The following is a 17,760-nucleotide window of genomic DNA, read 5'->3' as shown; positions in this document are numbered from 1 at the left end:
TTATCTAATAACTTTAATAATAAAATGCGCCAAAACGGAATGTCCAATTTCATTTAAAATAAATTCGTATTTGAAAAGAACTTGAAAATACTGTTGAGTTAGCTATTAGCTAACAATTACTACACATAATGAAAATAACGAATTTCTTATCTTAAACTTTGTGATGGTAGTAAATTTTGAGTCCGAGAGTTGCGTTACAGTGGAATTATTTGTAGCGGTTTAATAAACAAGAAAATACGTAATTCATATTCCCCTCTAGCCTCATTCGTACAATCCAATAACTTGATCCAAAGTTGTTTATGGTTTACCAACTCAAGTACGAGTACATTGCAGCTGATTAATAATTGTATGTTCTTTTTATAGGGACACGTCATTTTTTAATAATGGAGCGTTAGGACTTGTTTCATTAGGACACCTGCAACCTTTTAATATAGTGCAGTATCGAAGGACCCGACAGAGCGTAAATAAAGACTACTCAATTCACTGTAAACTAACACCACCACCAGCGTTACTACCCCCAATCTTTTCTTAGCTCTTTGACCTTTTTAGCCAAAACTATGCTGCTATTTGATCTTTATGTCCCAAAATCAATAAAGTTCCTCCTTCGACCACGAGGAAAATATGTAACAAGTTTCAAGTCTCGAGGATATTACTATTATGAATTATCGCTCAAATGGACACACAACAATTTTAATAATAATGGAGAGAGTTGATTTTAAGGACTTAGAACAATATTTTTGTTCTAAATATAGATGATGATAAGGATATATTTTTTTATATAAAAGATGACTGGCGCAGTGACATTTCATTTATAAAAACCTAAATACTACAATAACCGTTCATCGAAAAAAGCATGTAATTGTCTTAAATTACCTTTAGTTGAAAAATGCCAATAATTCATTAAAGAATCGTTTTAAAAAGATTAGATACATATTTATAGTCATCTTGGACGAGTTATTCTTAAAAAAATATCAGTGCGGTAGGACAAAATTAACTAAAGTTCCAGTGCGTTAGGGTTCTAAAATAATGAAGCCTTGTGTATCTCAGAAGGGAATGCTCTGAATCTTTCGCTTCACTGATGATACTTCTTGCCTTAACGTAGCGTAAGCGCTTCTAGCCGCGAATTATCCAACCTGCCAGAATTCTGCTCGATCGGGCAAAGTTAATTGATGTAGGAGGTCACCATGTGGTTCCAGTAAAGGCTGTCTGACGCCATTAACTCAACCATCGTTAAAGAAATAAAAATTAGATAAAAGAAGGGGAAGAATGAAGAAAGGGAGTCAGCAAGGGACGGCCGGATCCGTATGACCAACAAAATAGTCTGCTCATAAGGGGTTCATTTAGCATCCCTCCTAGATTCGCTGAGAACGGGGAAATTGGTCCAATAATGAAGGCCAATACAAAATATGCACTGCGGTATTACGTCTACTATGAACGACTTCACACGCCCAGCCAGCTCCGTGTACGGCTCTAGACATCCCTGAGAGAGAATACATTCTCAAGCCATACCTTTTCCAAGGAATCCCTCCTGCATACAATCCAAACATTGATTTTCATTCCAATCGTAGTCTGAAAATTCCAAAACTACAAGTAAATTAATTTTTAATTAATTATGTGTGGTTTTTATTTAATAGTAAAATCTTGTGTCATTGTGAAAATTTCTATTTATACTGCGGGGTTTTTAAGCTAATCTTTATAACTGTATGTTATAAATATTTTATTTATGGCATATGAGCAGCCTGAATATGTAGGTAGTAATGGCATCAGTGAAATGCTATCAAATAAAAACTTTGATTGCTGACGTAAACCTTAATATTATAATGACCTAATCCAGAGCCCTCTATGTTGGCAACTCGCCGGAAATGATTCTGGAGAAATATAGTGAATGATAGACATTCAAAATAGGAAATTTATACAGTTTTATAATTAAGTAATAAGTTCTTTAAAAGTGTTAAAGTTAAAAATGGGACATTTCAAGTTATATACATGAGTTATAGCTTTCGGTAGTGGCATGATATTTATTTTTATAGCCTAAGGATTTTTTTTAATAAATTAAGAAAATTACATGCGTTTAAATATTTTTTCCTTTATGGAAATTAAACGTTTTTATGAATACCTCATTATAGTTTTATTTGGAAATTATTTTAAGATGCCCCTAAATTGCGCTTCAAATACCTACCCACTCGTTGTAAAGTGATAAAAATATGTTATATTTTTCCTGCCTTCAGAAATGTATCCTAAATACTGAATGTCGGGCGCATCACCTCTAGCCAACAACTATTAGTACAGAGACTTTTGGGAAGACAGTCGATGATTTTCAGGGCGGCCCGTGTACATGCTAGGGCTATTGGGTTTGGAAGGGTCTTCAGGATTGACAGTTCCCTGAAAAGTATACAGCTCTTAACTCATTATAATCACTGAACCCGGCCACTGATAGCTGTTAGATATGGCTTATCTTGCATATACTACCGGGCTGTCAAAGATTAAACAGCTGATGTAAGAATTGATCTTGAATGGGCTCATGCCAAGTGACTTGCGTTAACCTAACCTAACCTAACCGAACGTACAGTAAGCTAACCAGGCTTTCAAAAGCAGTCACTGCACGCTTTTTGCTTGAGTTACTTTATGAGTAGCGTACCTTTAGACCATAAAGAAACATATAACTATGAGCTACTCAACTTAATACAAAATAAAGCTTTATTTTCAAATAAGGTGTGAGGAAAAGTATTTCATAAAAGACTTTACGTCACTATATTAATCAATAGCCATTTGGTAAAGTTCTGCATGTCCTTAGAAATTAAAAGGGTATCATTCGTTTGTTAGTTCCATACAATAAATACTGGTTTAATATGACTATGAACAAAATAAGCTGTTTATGTATTTAATGTAAAAAACGTAAGGAAAATAAATCACTCGGAAAAGATTAAAAGGCTGGACAATTACTGAAGGGTTCCTGAAAGACTTTTAATACAAACTGACGTCAGGTGATTTATGAGAGGTGGCCTTCCATCTAAGGACAGCGGGAGTTTTGCGCTTATGATAATGACTTGAGGCAAGTATTAAATCTTTAAAACATTAAAACTTATTTATTGATTGAACACAAGAATAGGAGACAATTCATTGACCATTAAGTAATTACAAGATGTCTCAAATGTCGTGGTACTTTATTATTCATCTTTAGTGTTTAAAATTACACAAAGAAGCATTCTGATATTATATTTAATTCTTTTACTTTATATTAAATAACTAATGTTTCAAACGTATTTCAAGTTTTAATTTATAGACTACTTCGAAATTGACTGATAATACAACGTCCAATATTTTTATTACTATAAGAATACAAATATAGTATTTTGTATTTTTTATACTATATAAAATTTCACGAATACCGATGAGAAGAGAAAATACTGTCAAGATCCATCAAATATAGCTTGTAGCAAAACGAATATTTGAACGCCTTATTTGTTATTAAATGGTAAAAAATAGTGAAATAAATGCCTGTTTTGTACTATTATGCAAAATCACTTACTAAAATTACGATATTCTTTACTAAATCATAGGCTTTTTATTGTTGTTACACATTTAACCATATTTCAAAATATTTCTCCACATTTCTGGAAATATAAATTCAACAGTTAATGCATGTGTAGAAAATATATTATATTACATTGATTTTTAATTAATTATGTGTGATTTTATTTACAAGTAAAACGTCTCAATGTAAAAGTTTCTATTTATACTGCGAGGGTTTTATGCTAATCTTTATAACTGTGTGTTATAAATATTTTATGTATGGTATTTATTTATTTATTTATTTATTTTGTCTTGCAACGGCTTAGCCAATTTACAATCAGTATAGTTAAATCAGGACATTATACATATATAGTAAGCAAAGTAGCACAATGTTGAGACGGTGTACAAGAGATATACAAGAAATATTAAATTGTGTACCATTGCAAAAACAAAACAAAAATCTTTTCTAGATAATGGAGACAACAACGTGAAGAGTACAATGGCAAAGATGTAAGACAAGATGCTGACTTAACGACTAATAAATGACGACTAGTTAAACGTAACAATAAGCTAGAAGTAATAACAAACAACGGTTGTAACAGAAAGCAATAACAATTAATAAATACAGCAATAAACTGCAATAACAACAAGCTAATAAATATATGCAAAAATGAATAATGTGTGGTTTTTAAAGCGATAACAATGACACAAACAAGAGATAAATCATGACAATAGCGATAACAACAAAGAATAATCAGTAACAATAGCCTACTAACAATACTAGGGCCTGAAATGTAACAAGTTAATTAATACGGAAGCAACCTTGATCAGGCCATGCATAACAAAACCACTTGCACTGGTTGTAGTGGCCCTCTAAAGGCACCACTCAAGAGCACTTCACTGCACAAGCCAAAGGTTGTCACGTGTCACGATTGGAGGCTTCGAACAGCTGATCTGAATTGACGAGGGCGGGGTATGGAAGAAGTCTAGGTGATCAGGAAGTGTGTTGCCCAGGCGCTGGACTCGAAACAGTGAGCTATTGGCTGCATATAAGGTATTAGTTGAGGTTTTTCGCAAAAAGTGCCCTTGACCTCGTGCCAGAAGGTACCCTGAAGTTTATTCTTTCCAGCAAATCAGGGCAGTCCAAACTCTCCTCTGACCAGTTTGTATAAGAAAAGTAAGTCCTGACTGACACGCCTTGATTCCATGGAAGGAAGGTTTAGGAGCCGTGAGACTTCTTGCACAGGAACAATCCAGATATTGGAATCCTAGTCTAACACCAAACCAACCTCAGAAAAACGCCTTTGGATCTTCTCTATGTTGTCTTTTAGATACTGCTGGTGAGGAGACCAAACAACACTGTTGTATTCTAAGTGCGGTACTCACCAGGCAGCAGTACAAGAGTTTGAGAACGTTTAGATCAGTAAATGACTTAGAAGCTCGGAAAAGAGGAAGCCAAGGACTTAAAGGAGCGCTATTGCATATATGTTGGACATGGAGCTCCCAGCTTAGGGAAGAAGTAAAGAACACTCCAAGATCCCTCACCTCCGATGTTCTGGACAGTGGCACACCTCTGACAGAGTAATCATGCAATATAGGTTTTTGAAATGCGATAAAATGAGATGCAAACACATTTGCTCAGATTCAGCGACATTTTGTTAAGACTACACCAGCGATCGACCTTGTTAATGTCATCTTGAAGTTGAGCCACGTCCAAGGCGGAAGTTATAACGGAGTACAGCTTCAGGTCGTCCGCAAACAACAAATGTTTGCAAGTCAGGGAAGAAACCACATCATTTATATACAAATGAATAAGATGGGCCCGAGATGGGAACCTTGTGGGACACGCTTGTTACTTTGAACTCCTTGGAAAGGACGTTGTTATATTTCACTACCAGCTTCCGGTTATGTAGGTAGCTTTTAAGCCACTGGAGGAAGGGTCCTGAAAATCCCGATGCCCCCAATTTATTTAACAAATTCTCATGGCACACTCTATCGAAGGCTTTAGAGAAATCCATTTATATGGTATCAATCCGCTTCCTTCGTTCAAATGCTTCGATGATATGGCTTTGAAAGAGAACGAGATTGGTGGAGGTAGACCTATTTGAGATAAAGCCATGCTGACTAATGGTCAATTTGCTGCTGATCATGAATATGATTCTGCTCAGAACAATCTTCTCGAAGATTTTGGCTAGTATTGGTTAAAATGGTATGGGCCTGTAATTCTTTATATCATTTTACTGAGCCTTTCTTGTGGATGGGAACTACATGGCCAATTTTGAAGATATCCGGGAATACTCCTTCTGATAGTGATCTGTTGAAGAGTGTGGTTAAGGGACGGGCGATGACGTCAGCACAGTGCTTAATTACTGTCGGTGGGATTGAGTCGGGGCCCGGACCTTTTTTAGTGTCAAGATTCTTGAGTGTCTTCAAAACTTCTGATGGACTTATGCGGCAAGTAGAAAAAATTGGTGAAATAGATGAGCTGGAGATTCGATTGGATTGAAATGGGTCATTGGCCGGATTGAAGACTGAGGCAAAAAAGTCAGCAAACATGTTCGCTACATCTCTTTCAGAGCTTGATGAGATGTCGTCAAAATGCATGGTAGTGGGGGTTGCATTGTTATTATTTTAACGATTTCATATAGCTCCAGAAGTATTTTGGGTTATCAGTTATTGAAGTTTGAACTGTATTCATGTACTGGTTGAAACAAGTGTTGGACAATGACTTGCACTGTGCTCTTATTGCAGCGAATTGGTTATAACTAAGCTGGGAAAGGGTCGATTTGTAGCGTCTGTGGAGAGATTTTTTCAAGATTGTAAGGCGGATCAACTCCTTAGAAAACCATTTAGGGAAGGCTGACAATCCCATCTTCGTCCTCGGAGAGAATTGAAGTACACTCTTCTTATATATATATAATATATTTAAGCAGCTTGAATATATTATAATGGCATAAGTTAAATGCTATCAAATTAAACCTGATTCCTGAGGTAAGCCTAATAGCATTATAACCTAATCCAGAGTCCTCTAAGTTAGCTACTTGTCGTAAATGATTCCGGAGACGTATAGCGAATTACAAGTATTCAAAATAGGAAAGTTTTCCAACACTTAGAAGTTAATAATTATAAATATTAAATATATGAGTTATAGCTTCAGGTAGTGACTTCAGGTAATGTACGAGTGTAGCGATAAAAGAGATTTGAAATATATTTTCAACTTCACTATAAAAGAAACAGAATACAATTTTTAATTTCAGTGGCTGTAGTTTTCTTTTAAGTCATCAATAAGAAATCAACAAGTTTTTTATATGTTTTCTTGTAATTGTAGGTCTACAGTAAAACAAACACTTAAATTTCTCTGTGCAAGGCACTTCCATCACTATAATTAGTATGTCTCTTAATAATACAGGTACTATTTGGAATCCTGTGTACCATTCTTTGGTTTTTATTTTTACGAGACTTTGTCTAATAGTATTGTGTGTTTTAAAGGCGGTTCTAATTTTGTACTTTCTACCTACTCCTCTAATTTTCTCCAAAACTGTGTTTACAGTAAGGATAAAAGAACACAAAGAAAACACAAGAAAGGGGCTCACAGAAAAGTCAAAAATTGCACACAATTGTCGGTCCGAAGACCATCATATGAATTTGGATGAAGCCAACGTAATACATCGAGAACCAAATTTTTTTTAAGGAAATTAATAGAGGTAACATACATTAAATTGGCAGACCATCCAATAAGTCAACCATCAGTCAAGATTAGGCCGCTTTGGTTGATAATTCTTAAAAATGAACTAAAAATAAAACCAAAAGTATCAAACAGATTAGATATTTGTAAACCAATGCGGGGTCACGGTATAGTTTTAAGAAGTTTATCTAGTGTGAAACCAATAATAAAAAAGGGCCCATTCCTATCTCCCTTCTTTTTCATTGCCGCCATCTTGTTTCTGCCGTGACGATTGCCATTTGTTATTTATTGACCTTTGGTTCAGTCGTAGGTGGTTGATCTACGAATGCAGACGTATTATGACCTGTATTCTGTAGTTCAGTTTTAATAATTAGAGTTGGGTTTAGTTTTTTTATTAAGTGAATGTTTTAGAGTTAGTTCAGTTGACACACAACATTGTGGTTGTGATTCCTGACTTAGGTGTGTCACAACGCTCTTGTATGATTTGTTTATTTTAACCTAGTTTGTAATTATGCGTTAGGTTAGTCTAACCTGAAGAAGAGATCAGATTGCAGATCTAGAAACGTAGTGTTACTGATTTTTTGTTTCACTGAACGATGGCAAATGTCCGAAAAATCCTGTTTCCATCACAATCCTTCCATCGTCAAAATCAAACAAAGAACAAAGGTACATTCAACATAAGTTACGTTTATATCGGTGATTGCCAACTGATATCAAGTTAACAGCCTTAACACAAAGTCTCTTAAATTTGTCTTTTTTGCGAACTTTTTATACAAAACGCATTCTTAAAAACTAAAAGGAGTAAACGAGTAAAACTGTACAGCCCACTGTTAATGCAGCTAAGCTAGGGATTTCGTTGTCGCCTAGCTTAGTCTTTAGATGCATTTAGCGATAGCGACGGCCGTATAAAAAGAGGAAACCGTCCCACAGCTAAGCCGGGACTTTGTTATGAGGGGATGATCCTGCTTTCAGGGATTGCTTTTGATTGACTCTCCCTTGAGGCCCACAATCCTCCGATAGGATACCACCAGCTTAAACTAAGTGAATTGGAGGGATGAGCCTGGCGTGCTGCTGAATTTATTTATCAACAGATAGCTAGATTACTTCTTCTTTTATTATAATGAAAAATCAATCATTCATCGTGCAAAAGGCAAAACACTTGATTTGGAGGTTCGATTTAAAACTTTAGAAATGTTATATTTAGTATTTAATGTAGTTCAATCAGTTTACAAGTGGATCAATCATTTAACTAATAATATACAATTGAATAGTTATATGGGATGATCATTAATTTAGATTATTGTATTTACTACACATATAACAGTACTTAAATAAGAATGTGCTGCTAAAACGGTTCATGTCCAAACAAATTGTTGTTAACGTATGTCTAGCATATTATTAGACGCCAATGCATAACGCATTAGAATATCTTTGACATTAAAAATTTACATAGCTACTTCCTTTATAAATGAAACAGATTACTTATTTATTATTACTCTTTATACTTTATTTATTATTACTTTTCCATGAAACCAAAGAGAACCAAGTATTTAAGAAACTAATATAGTCATGCAAATTTATTGTTCTGTACACAAAATGTTATGAATATGTAATAAAAATGTACACAATATAAGCATACAGTATATAATATCTCTTAATTATAAATATTCGCCATTTTTATAAGTTACAGTAGTATAAAAAGTGTTACACTTGTAAAGTATCATATTGCAAATACGTCCAGGGCAGAGAGTACTTGGTTAGGTGGGTTTAATGTTAATTTGTTTCTTAATTATAGGCTCACCTTAATTTCATCTCATTACATTAACAGAAACGTATCCAAAAACATAAAAACTGCACGATTGTTTAGGATTTTTGTGCGTTTGAGGAAGTAAATACTGAATTGCCTTCGATTGTTTGAAATATCACTTCACGACAAATTATAGTTTCAATACAGATCCAACCAGAGGCAAAAAACCTCACAACAATTTAATATTTCGGGTTGTTGTGTTTCTTATGTTCAATAAGAACGTTGGGTTACAGAATAATTTTGAAAAGCTTTTCAGGTAACATTGCCTATTACGATTATCAGGCGGAAATTGCATACTTATGAACAGAATACGCAAGTAGTTAGCTACTTATTGATAGCATAATAATTGTTTGCTATAACCTCATTAGTTGAGGCTTGTGCCTGGTGTATACTGCATGTGTAATGTTATAGAATAATGGAAAAATATTGATTGGCGAGCAGACAGACCTTCATCACCGAACGTCTTTGGATACTCAAATGGTTTACATTTCACCAAAGTAAGCAGACACTGTAAATTCACTATTTGGATTGAAGAAATGGATTTAATTTTTTTAATTATAGTGACTAATATATTTTTAATTTAAACGTAACAGTTTTGTACTCATAACTTTTACGGAAAATGTTTACATACGGTTTTTATCCTTTTTAAGTACATGAAGGCGAAGTATAAGAAATATTTTACATTCAAATTATATATAATATTGTAAAATAATGTGTTTATAATGTTTGTTACATTTTTTTAGTAAATTTATTTTTAACTTTAATCTGTTTCTATGAAAAACTGTTTAGAACATTTAAACACATCTGTAAGTAAAACTTATGCAATAAATACTTTTTAATGTCAATAAACTTAACACATTAACTTACTGAAATCGATTATTTTAATTTTATGATTTCATTGATTCATTGTAAACTTTTTGACGTCGATATGTTTAACCAAACTTTTGACTTTTATATCTCTTTTACGTTGTATTTAAGGGAATCAGTCATGCAAAATAGTTGTATTTCTGTATATTAACCTAATTTAGGTAATAACATTTAACAGATAGCCAAAGACAACTTTTCTTCTAGTAAAAAGAAGCAAGACAAGTCAGGAGATTTAGTTTACTTTGACTTCTCTTGTTTATTTACTCGTTTCTAGAAGTAAAATCGATATTTTAGTCAATCTAAAATATGATACCAACTCCAGATGATAGAAGGAAATTAATTTTCTTAAATAAGAGGACGGTAACCTAACGATCATCTATTAAATTTACAATATTTTGTGGGCGATTTCATTGTACATTTACATTTTAAGGACTATCGGGTAAGTTTTATGTTCCTGCCAATATTGACGATATCGGGATTTTTTATTCGTTATACATACAGAACAACATCGTTTTACATGGATTACAGCCAGAAGTAGCCGTAGTAAAATTATATTTTCATTAAGTACGACTTTTGTCCTTTTAAACAGTAACCTAGGCAAATCTTAATCAAAATTAATAGTCTCCTCGAACTTTCGTAATCCATTGTAATTCCATTATTATATAAATATATCCAAACCAGAACATTTCTATGACAGTTTCAGAATACTTTGATTAGTGATTTTTATTTTTGAAGCGTCTATAATTGTCTAGGCTTCCTCCTAAAGGGAAATATAGCTACAGTAACCACATTTAGCGCTAAGGTAACTAAGTAATTGGTAAGCTGTTCGGTTATCTAAAACTCAAGATACGCATAATCGATGTTTGATAGCATATCAATTAATTTTATTTGTCCATAACCTCATTAGTTATATGACTTGCGTATGTGCTGTTACTAAGTATTGTACCGATCGGGTCAGTCGTGTTGTTGGATGTTTAAGTGATTCTTACGTTTCATCAAAGCAATCAGACGTTATAAATTAATTAATAAAGAATTTTATGAAAGTAATTTAATGAAGTTGTGAAAAGCAAAGTGACTAAATATTTATTTCTAAATTATATGTGACTAAAAATGAACCTTGAATTGTCTACCAACCGCAATCACGTGTTGTATTTTATAACCTAATAGAATATTTGTAATACAGTTTTCACTCTATTCGCATATGGTAAGAGGTTCTTCTGACCATTATAATAGTCAAATACAGACCATTTATAAATGTTAGAAAAATTAAACGTGTAGATCATTAAAAATATAATGATAATTATTGTTCATTTATTAGCTATACTGATAAAGCTTTACTCTATTTTGCTTTAAAATATTTGGGACTTGAAATATACATTTATTTAATTAGAAGAATAATGTGATTCAAACTTTTCAAATTTCACTGTACGTAACTAAACGAAATTGAACATTTTAATATTTGTTTTGAACTTGTATGAAACTTTTTTTTATTTGTATCCAACTTTACGTGCATGAAAGAGATTTGAAGCTGCGTTAAAAGCTGTGAAAAATCGGTGATAATAGATTAAAACGAGAATATATTTTAAATTATTTTCTAAAGTGCAACTTTACTATCACTGTAAACTCCAAAAGTAATGAATTGTAAAATAAAAATTCAGTTAATGTTAAATGTTCTTACTATTCTAAACATAATGCTACCTATATTCTAAATTTTTACAAGTACAAAAACTGTTAATGCTAACAACACACTCTTCAACTTCACCTTATGTGTACTTAATGCTTCTTATAATAATTTTTTTTTGGTTTTTTTTTCGTTCTATACAATTCTTCTATGGTGATTTTTACGTTTTTGTAATAACTGGAATCACTCCAACAAATACAAGTAACCAAATATTCTCTTAGGCACTCTAGTTAACCTTTCATAAGCGAGATCCAGGGTCAAACCAAGATGAATAATCTGTATTTATTCATGTAATCATTTGTACTACTGTTGAGTTTTAGTTCATGTTCCTAACGACAATTACAAAAATCACTGTTTGTATGGAAAGCCCATAAATTCTTTTAATTAAAAAAACTTATATTAAGTAGGTAACTTAGTGGCAACTGTATTGAATTTGTTTATAAATTTATTTATTTATTTTCTCGTTGCATCATGATTACCCACACGAATAAAGTAAAATATTCGCTCACACTCAGCCAAAATCCCATGGAGTGACATACACCATCATCGAACTCTTAGTTTCTGATATAGGTGAAGCTTCATGAAAATCCAGTCTATAGGTAATTTATTTTTGGAAATATTGTGCAGACAGACAGGCAGAAGTGAAATTCTTCCAGCTTCTTGAGTGATAGGCTTCGTTCGTGTTCAACCACAAGGAAATTATCTAAAATTTGTCTCTACTCTTATTAGTATATTTCTAAGTGATATATCATATTAATAATAAATGAGAGATGAATGATTTATGAAATGTCCCAACCTCCTCTAAATTTATGACCGGTAAGTATTGTTCCAAGAATTTATCTTACTTATAAATTAAAAATACGAGTTAAATCTCCTATTATCTTTATCAGTTTGTTTTTGGTTTACTATTATTTTCCTTATTGATTATATCTGTTAACTGTAAACTATATATGTTTAATTTATTTTATGCCTATAAATTTAGATCTCTTCTACTTGATTATATATAAATGATTTAAATTAAGAAATACATATAATGTTTATCACATGAGTTACGCAGACCAGTTACTCGTGGGTTGCTCTTTTTAGAGTGTAAATTTTATTATCCTTCAAGTATTTAACGTGAAGAATAATAGCTCTGAGAGGAAAATCTTTTCTAAATTATTACCTGCAGCATTGAACGTTAGGACAGTTTGCAATGGCTTTTCGAGCGAACCCAGTAGCGTACATTCATTGACCATTATAATGTGGTGGCTATAAATATATTATACTCATTAATATTTAGAAAGTGCTGAATTTGTTACGCCACAAGCAACTAACAGATTTTAACGGGCTGCTCAATATAAAACATAAGGTTATTAAAAGTGTAATAATTTCCAGATAATGGCATACACGGCGTTCAGAAGTGACACACCAGAGGATCGCAGAAAAGCAGAAGAAATGATTCACGATTTCTTCAGAGATTTGCCAGTAGCAGCTGTGTTTGGTAGAGAGAACAGTTTCCCCCAGCCCCGTATCTACAACATAGCCCCAGAGGATTTCATAGTGAAAGCGATTGATTCTGCGGGAACGATCATAGGATTTGCCATAAACAAAACCAACCTCAAAATATATCCGCAAGTTTCACCAGACGGATTGGAGGTATAGAAAGATATATTTATATTACCAAGTTATGTAAAACCCTTATCTATAGATCTCGATGCCATGAACTGTAAACATGAGAAAAACATGTTAATTTTTTTATCATCAAGTCATGTGAGATAAAAGCAAATTCTACGCTCCTGCACATCCTTTCTTAAGATTTCAGAGTCCTAAGGTTCATATTATTTACTCAATTAACATGTTTTTGTCAATTTTTCATGTTGTTAGTCGTCACGAAAACTTTGTCAATTCAATTTTATAATTTATATTTCGTTCCATAGCTCATGCAATAGTAATACTGTGACCTAACAAACCCTGTTATAATTAACTAAATCGGTATAATAGTTACTCTTACAAATGGAGTAGGTCAATATCCTGATTCCCTTTAAATGAGTATCATTTGTTTTTTCCTGATCGTTTATGTCTTAACAATATCTCGTTTTAAATAATCATTTGACTTTTTAATAACCTAAATAAAATTGTTAGAACCTTTGTACAAACATGTGTATTGAACCATGTTTTAAATTCCAAGCATGAATATACCAAATATAGATATGATTTACCATATATATATAGCTTATATCTATATAGCTTACTGCGACATTTATTATACTACATAACATTGTAGTACTGCCCTGTATACTATCTATGTTATATCTCATCATTAACCGTCGGCGTCGCTTTGGTTTTATCAATAAAATTTCGTCGCGGTGAAAAATATTTATTCCATTTTTAATCCAAATTCAAAAAAAATTGGTATTATTCCCTCTTTTTATTCTAGATGGAAAAGTATTATTAGTTGTAATTTTCAGCATCGTAACAAGGACCCAGTCCTAATTAAATAAAAACCAACATTATTTTAAGCACCTATTTCAAAAATATGTTGTATGAAATCTAAATATCATATTCTTAAGCTATTAATGGAACTCTCCATCTGCTCTATTGGAACACCTTATCATAACTATGTTATTTTTTTATTTTCAGATACAAGAATTTTTTCAATTTGTCAAAAAGAACTCTAAACTGGATCAACTTCCAAAACGGACGTTGGAGCTGCGTGTGTTGTGGGTATCTAAGGAGTGGAGACGACGTGGAGTAGCTAAGACGTTGGTAGAGGAAAGCATGAAGGAAGCCAAGGCCGCTGGGTTCGAGGCTATAAGGATGTGCTGTGGGAATGAGTATACTGCGAGGCTAGCTAGAAGGATGGGATGGCAGGAACAATATCGGCTAGCGTTCCAGGATTATCCTAAACTCTCTGGAAAGAATCTACAGTTGAGCAACGCCCCAGGACATGATTACATTTACTACTATGTTATAGACCTTCTGACCCAAGATATTTGAATTAAAAGCTTCTCAAGCTGTTAAGCACATTTTTCTATACCTATCAAATCTCAAGATGTTAAAGCGTCTCAATTGATGAGTATAAATACATTATATCAACATAGAATAAATCTAATTAGTAAATGACACTCACTTTGGTATGATTTGTAAAAGAGTTATAAATCAATTTTAGACGTAAGTGATCTAACTACGTAGTCTGCTATGTACTCGATTACATAACAGGCAATATTAGATGTTGACCCTAAAATATAAAAATATTCTGTCTTCTTCATCTTCATCAGCTGCCAACATTGCTAGCTCTTCTTAGTTTAATGTTCTACATCCCGGTGTAGAAGAGTTTATATCTTCAATTTCATTCTGCCTGGTTTTATAAAAAATTGGGTAATTACCCCTACAACACTGGGTGAAAGGTGCCGGGCGGGGCGCGAGGGACTCGTGTTCTGCCGCTGCCATCTTTGTTCGGTCTGCCGTCTACGGCCGGCTTCCGTCGCTAGCGCACTTGCCCTATGTTATTCTGAGGTCGCTGCTTAAATACCCACAACTCCTACAGAAGATCGTCACTGCGATATTTCCTCAACAATGAGAATTTCACTAAATGGCTGTCCTTTGTGAACTGTAAGTTATCCCACCAATACTGGGAAACGAGCTGATAAAAGTATAGGGATCAAGTAAAGAACAATAGAGCACCGATACTATCCAGAATCACGAACATCGCTTTCAAAACAGTTATTAAAGCAGCACCAGCATTATTCCTCCCAGCCTATGACACATGTCTCAAAGACTAAACTTTTCCTCGGAAGTGGAAATGACTGGTATAATTTCCTAAGAGGAAACAGTCAACAGGTGAACCATTATTCTATCGCCTTCTTGTTGTGCACGTTAAACACAGCGGGAAAGATATTGGAGAGGATAATCCATGAAAAATTGAAACAGAAGTTGAACCGCTCCTGGCCGATAACCAGTATGGCCTTCGGAAAGAGCGGTGAACGCTTGGCGCGATCTATCTGGTCATCACCATAGTAAAGATACAATTGTAGGGAGCAGATGGAGGGAGGTTACAAATAAGTAATGCTGTATCTGTACATTAGACATCAAGAACGCCTTCAACTCCGCCAACTGAGACTACATATTACGGGCCTTGAAGAGTGTACTAGGATACTTTCGTCGGATGGTAGCGGGCTACTCTATGGACAGGCTCCTGAAATACGACACGAAGAATGGTCCAAGGAAACATGTGATAGCTGAAGGAGTACGCTCTGTTGTGGAATATTACGTATGATGGTCTGCTAAGGCTACTCCAGCCAGGTAATGTGAAGCTTGTGATATACGCAGATTACGTGACCGTGGTTATCGTCACAAAACATCTTGAGGAGAAAAATCTCGCGTCAGTAGATGAATACAGTGAAACTGCAGTTTCACACATAGCATGACGCTGAGGCAGTGCTCATCACTAGCAGAAAGCAGGTGGAATCCATCACGCTGAGAGTTGAAGAGCACGATATTACTTCAAATCCATTCATTCGGTATTTGGGAGTAATGCTTGATGCCCGATTTATTTTTAAGCAGAAAATAGAGCATGTTAGTGCAAAAGCATCTGTAGTAAAGGCGTCTAATGCTAAATTTTGGAGGTCCAAATTAGAGCAGGTGATGTTACTATCATTAATAGTTACCTCGGTGCTGACATATGAAATTACCATCTGGGATGACGTCCTCGAAGACCAAGGAACAAGGAGAAAGGTCGCATCAATGTACTGACTAAGTGCCCTGGGAGTAGCAAGCGCCTTCCGCACAGTTTCCGGAACACGTTTTCTTTATATGCCTACGCTTCAGATTGCTTCGCAACGATTTGGAGACCGTCATTCAGCACACAGTCCAACCAAAGACAATGTTGGATGCGATGGTGTGATCTAGTTCGGCCTGGAACGTGATCAGTAAATCTGCAGCAGACGTGCTTTAAGTAACGAAGAGAAGCAGTGACTGACTTCAACCACCATAAGGAAGAGAAATACCTAGATTCTCTCCCCGCGAAGTATTGGCTACCGGCGGTTTCCGCGGGCAATCAGAGTCCGGAGAAATAGGAGGTTCGAGTCCGTCATACCCAGGCCTAAAAAAAGGGCCTGATAATATGTAAAAGGATTTTCTCAACCTGTATAAAATAAGTAAAAAACACACACACATAAACATACATTTAAGTAGATACATAGGCAATACATAAAGGGTGATTCAAAAAGAGCGCCGGTTTTGAAAAGGCCGGTAAATTTGATTTTATCGGTTGGCAACAATGTTTGACCTTGATTCTATTTCTGACTACATTCCGATTGTTGACGCAGTTGATATTTCTCTCATTAGTGCATTCTGTATCTAACCATGGAGAAGTTTACTTGTGCGCAACGAGTGTTAATAGTGAAAACGTTTTATCAGAGTGGAGAGAGTTATGCGGCTACTGTTAGGCGACTTCGCGGTACTCTAGGACGTAATGAAGCACCGAATGAATCAACGGTTCGCAGACTCATGAAAAATTTTCAAGAAACGGGTTCAACAGTCGATCTCAAAAGTTCTGGACGTCGTCGTTGTGCCCGAACTGAACAGAGCATTGAGGTGGATCGTGACAGTGTGGCTGTTAGCCCAGCGAAATCAATACGTCGCCGTTCTTAACAATTGGGTTTAAGATGTTCTTCTGTACAGAGAATTCTTCAGTACGATCTCAAATATCACCCCTATAAAATTCAGCTGACGCAACAATTGAAAGTGGCAGATCACCAGAAGAGACGACAGTTTGTTGATTGGGTATTGAGAAATTCGCAGGAGGAAGAAAACTTCGCAATGAATATCACCTTCAGTGATGAAGCGCATTTCCAATTGAATGGATTTGTTAATGAACAGAACTGCCGTATCTGGGGTTCAGAAAACCCTCGCATGAATAACGAAAGGGAAATGTATCCACAACGAGTGACAGTTTAGTGCGGCTTTTGGTCGGGCGGCGTCATCGGCCCTTATTTTTTTGAAGATCAGGAAGGGCAAGCTGTGACAGTGAATGGAGACCGATACCGTACGATGATTAGGGAGTTTTTGTGGCCTCATTTGGATAACATAGACATTGACCAGTTGTGGTTTCAGCAGGACGGAGCCACCTGCCACGCTGCCCGTGAAACAATTGTGTTCCTCCGTGACCGCTTTCAAGATCGCGTCATTTCTCGTAATTCCGACCATCAATGGCCACCAAGGTCT

At 34.8% G+C, this 17,760-nt stretch overlaps 1 protein-coding gene across 4 annotated transcripts; it reads left to right on the top strand.

Moving 5' to 3' along the window:
- Positions 1-9,372: 9,372 nt before the first annotated feature.
- LOC124357399 lies at positions 9,373-14,556 on the top strand. Of its 4 annotated transcripts, none has more exons than XM_046809288.1 (3): positions 9,373-9,502; positions 12,931-13,191; positions 14,176-14,556. In XM_046809288.1, the coding sequence occupies exons 2-3, from the start codon at positions 12,934-12,936 to the stop codon at positions 14,530-14,532; spliced, it is 615 nt and encodes a 204-aa protein (XP_046665244.1). In that variant the 5' UTR covers positions 9,373-9,502; positions 12,931-12,933; the 3' UTR covers positions 14,533-14,556. The 4 variants fall into 4 exon arrangements, with proteins under 4 accessions (XP_046665244.1, XP_046665331.1, XP_046665161.1 ...); XM_046809375.1 differs by lacking the exon at positions 9,373-9,502 and adding an exon at positions 10,793-11,073 and having other exon boundaries at positions 12,929-13,191; XM_046809205.1 differs by lacking the exon at positions 9,373-9,502 and adding an exon at positions 10,794-11,076.
- Positions 14,557-17,760: the final 3,204 nt, after the last annotated feature.

The sequence above is a fragment of the Homalodisca vitripennis genome, chromosome 1 (genome assembly GCF_021130785.1).
Source record: "Homalodisca vitripennis isolate AUS2020 chromosome 1, UT_GWSS_2.1, whole genome shotgun sequence".
NCBI lineage: Eukaryota > Metazoa > Arthropoda > Insecta > Hemiptera > Cicadellidae > Homalodisca > Homalodisca vitripennis.
Note: the sequence above shows the minus strand (reverse complement) of the source record. Positions and strands in the feature narration are given on the sequence as shown.

What these genes read in the sequence shown, in the direction of transcription:
- LOC124357399 (XM_046809205.1), top strand. An exon ending in TTTCACCAGACGGATTGGAG is followed by an intron (nt 13,192 to 14,175) that starts GTATAGAAAGAT and finishes TTTTATTTTCAG; the next exon opens with ATACAAGAATTTTTTCAATT.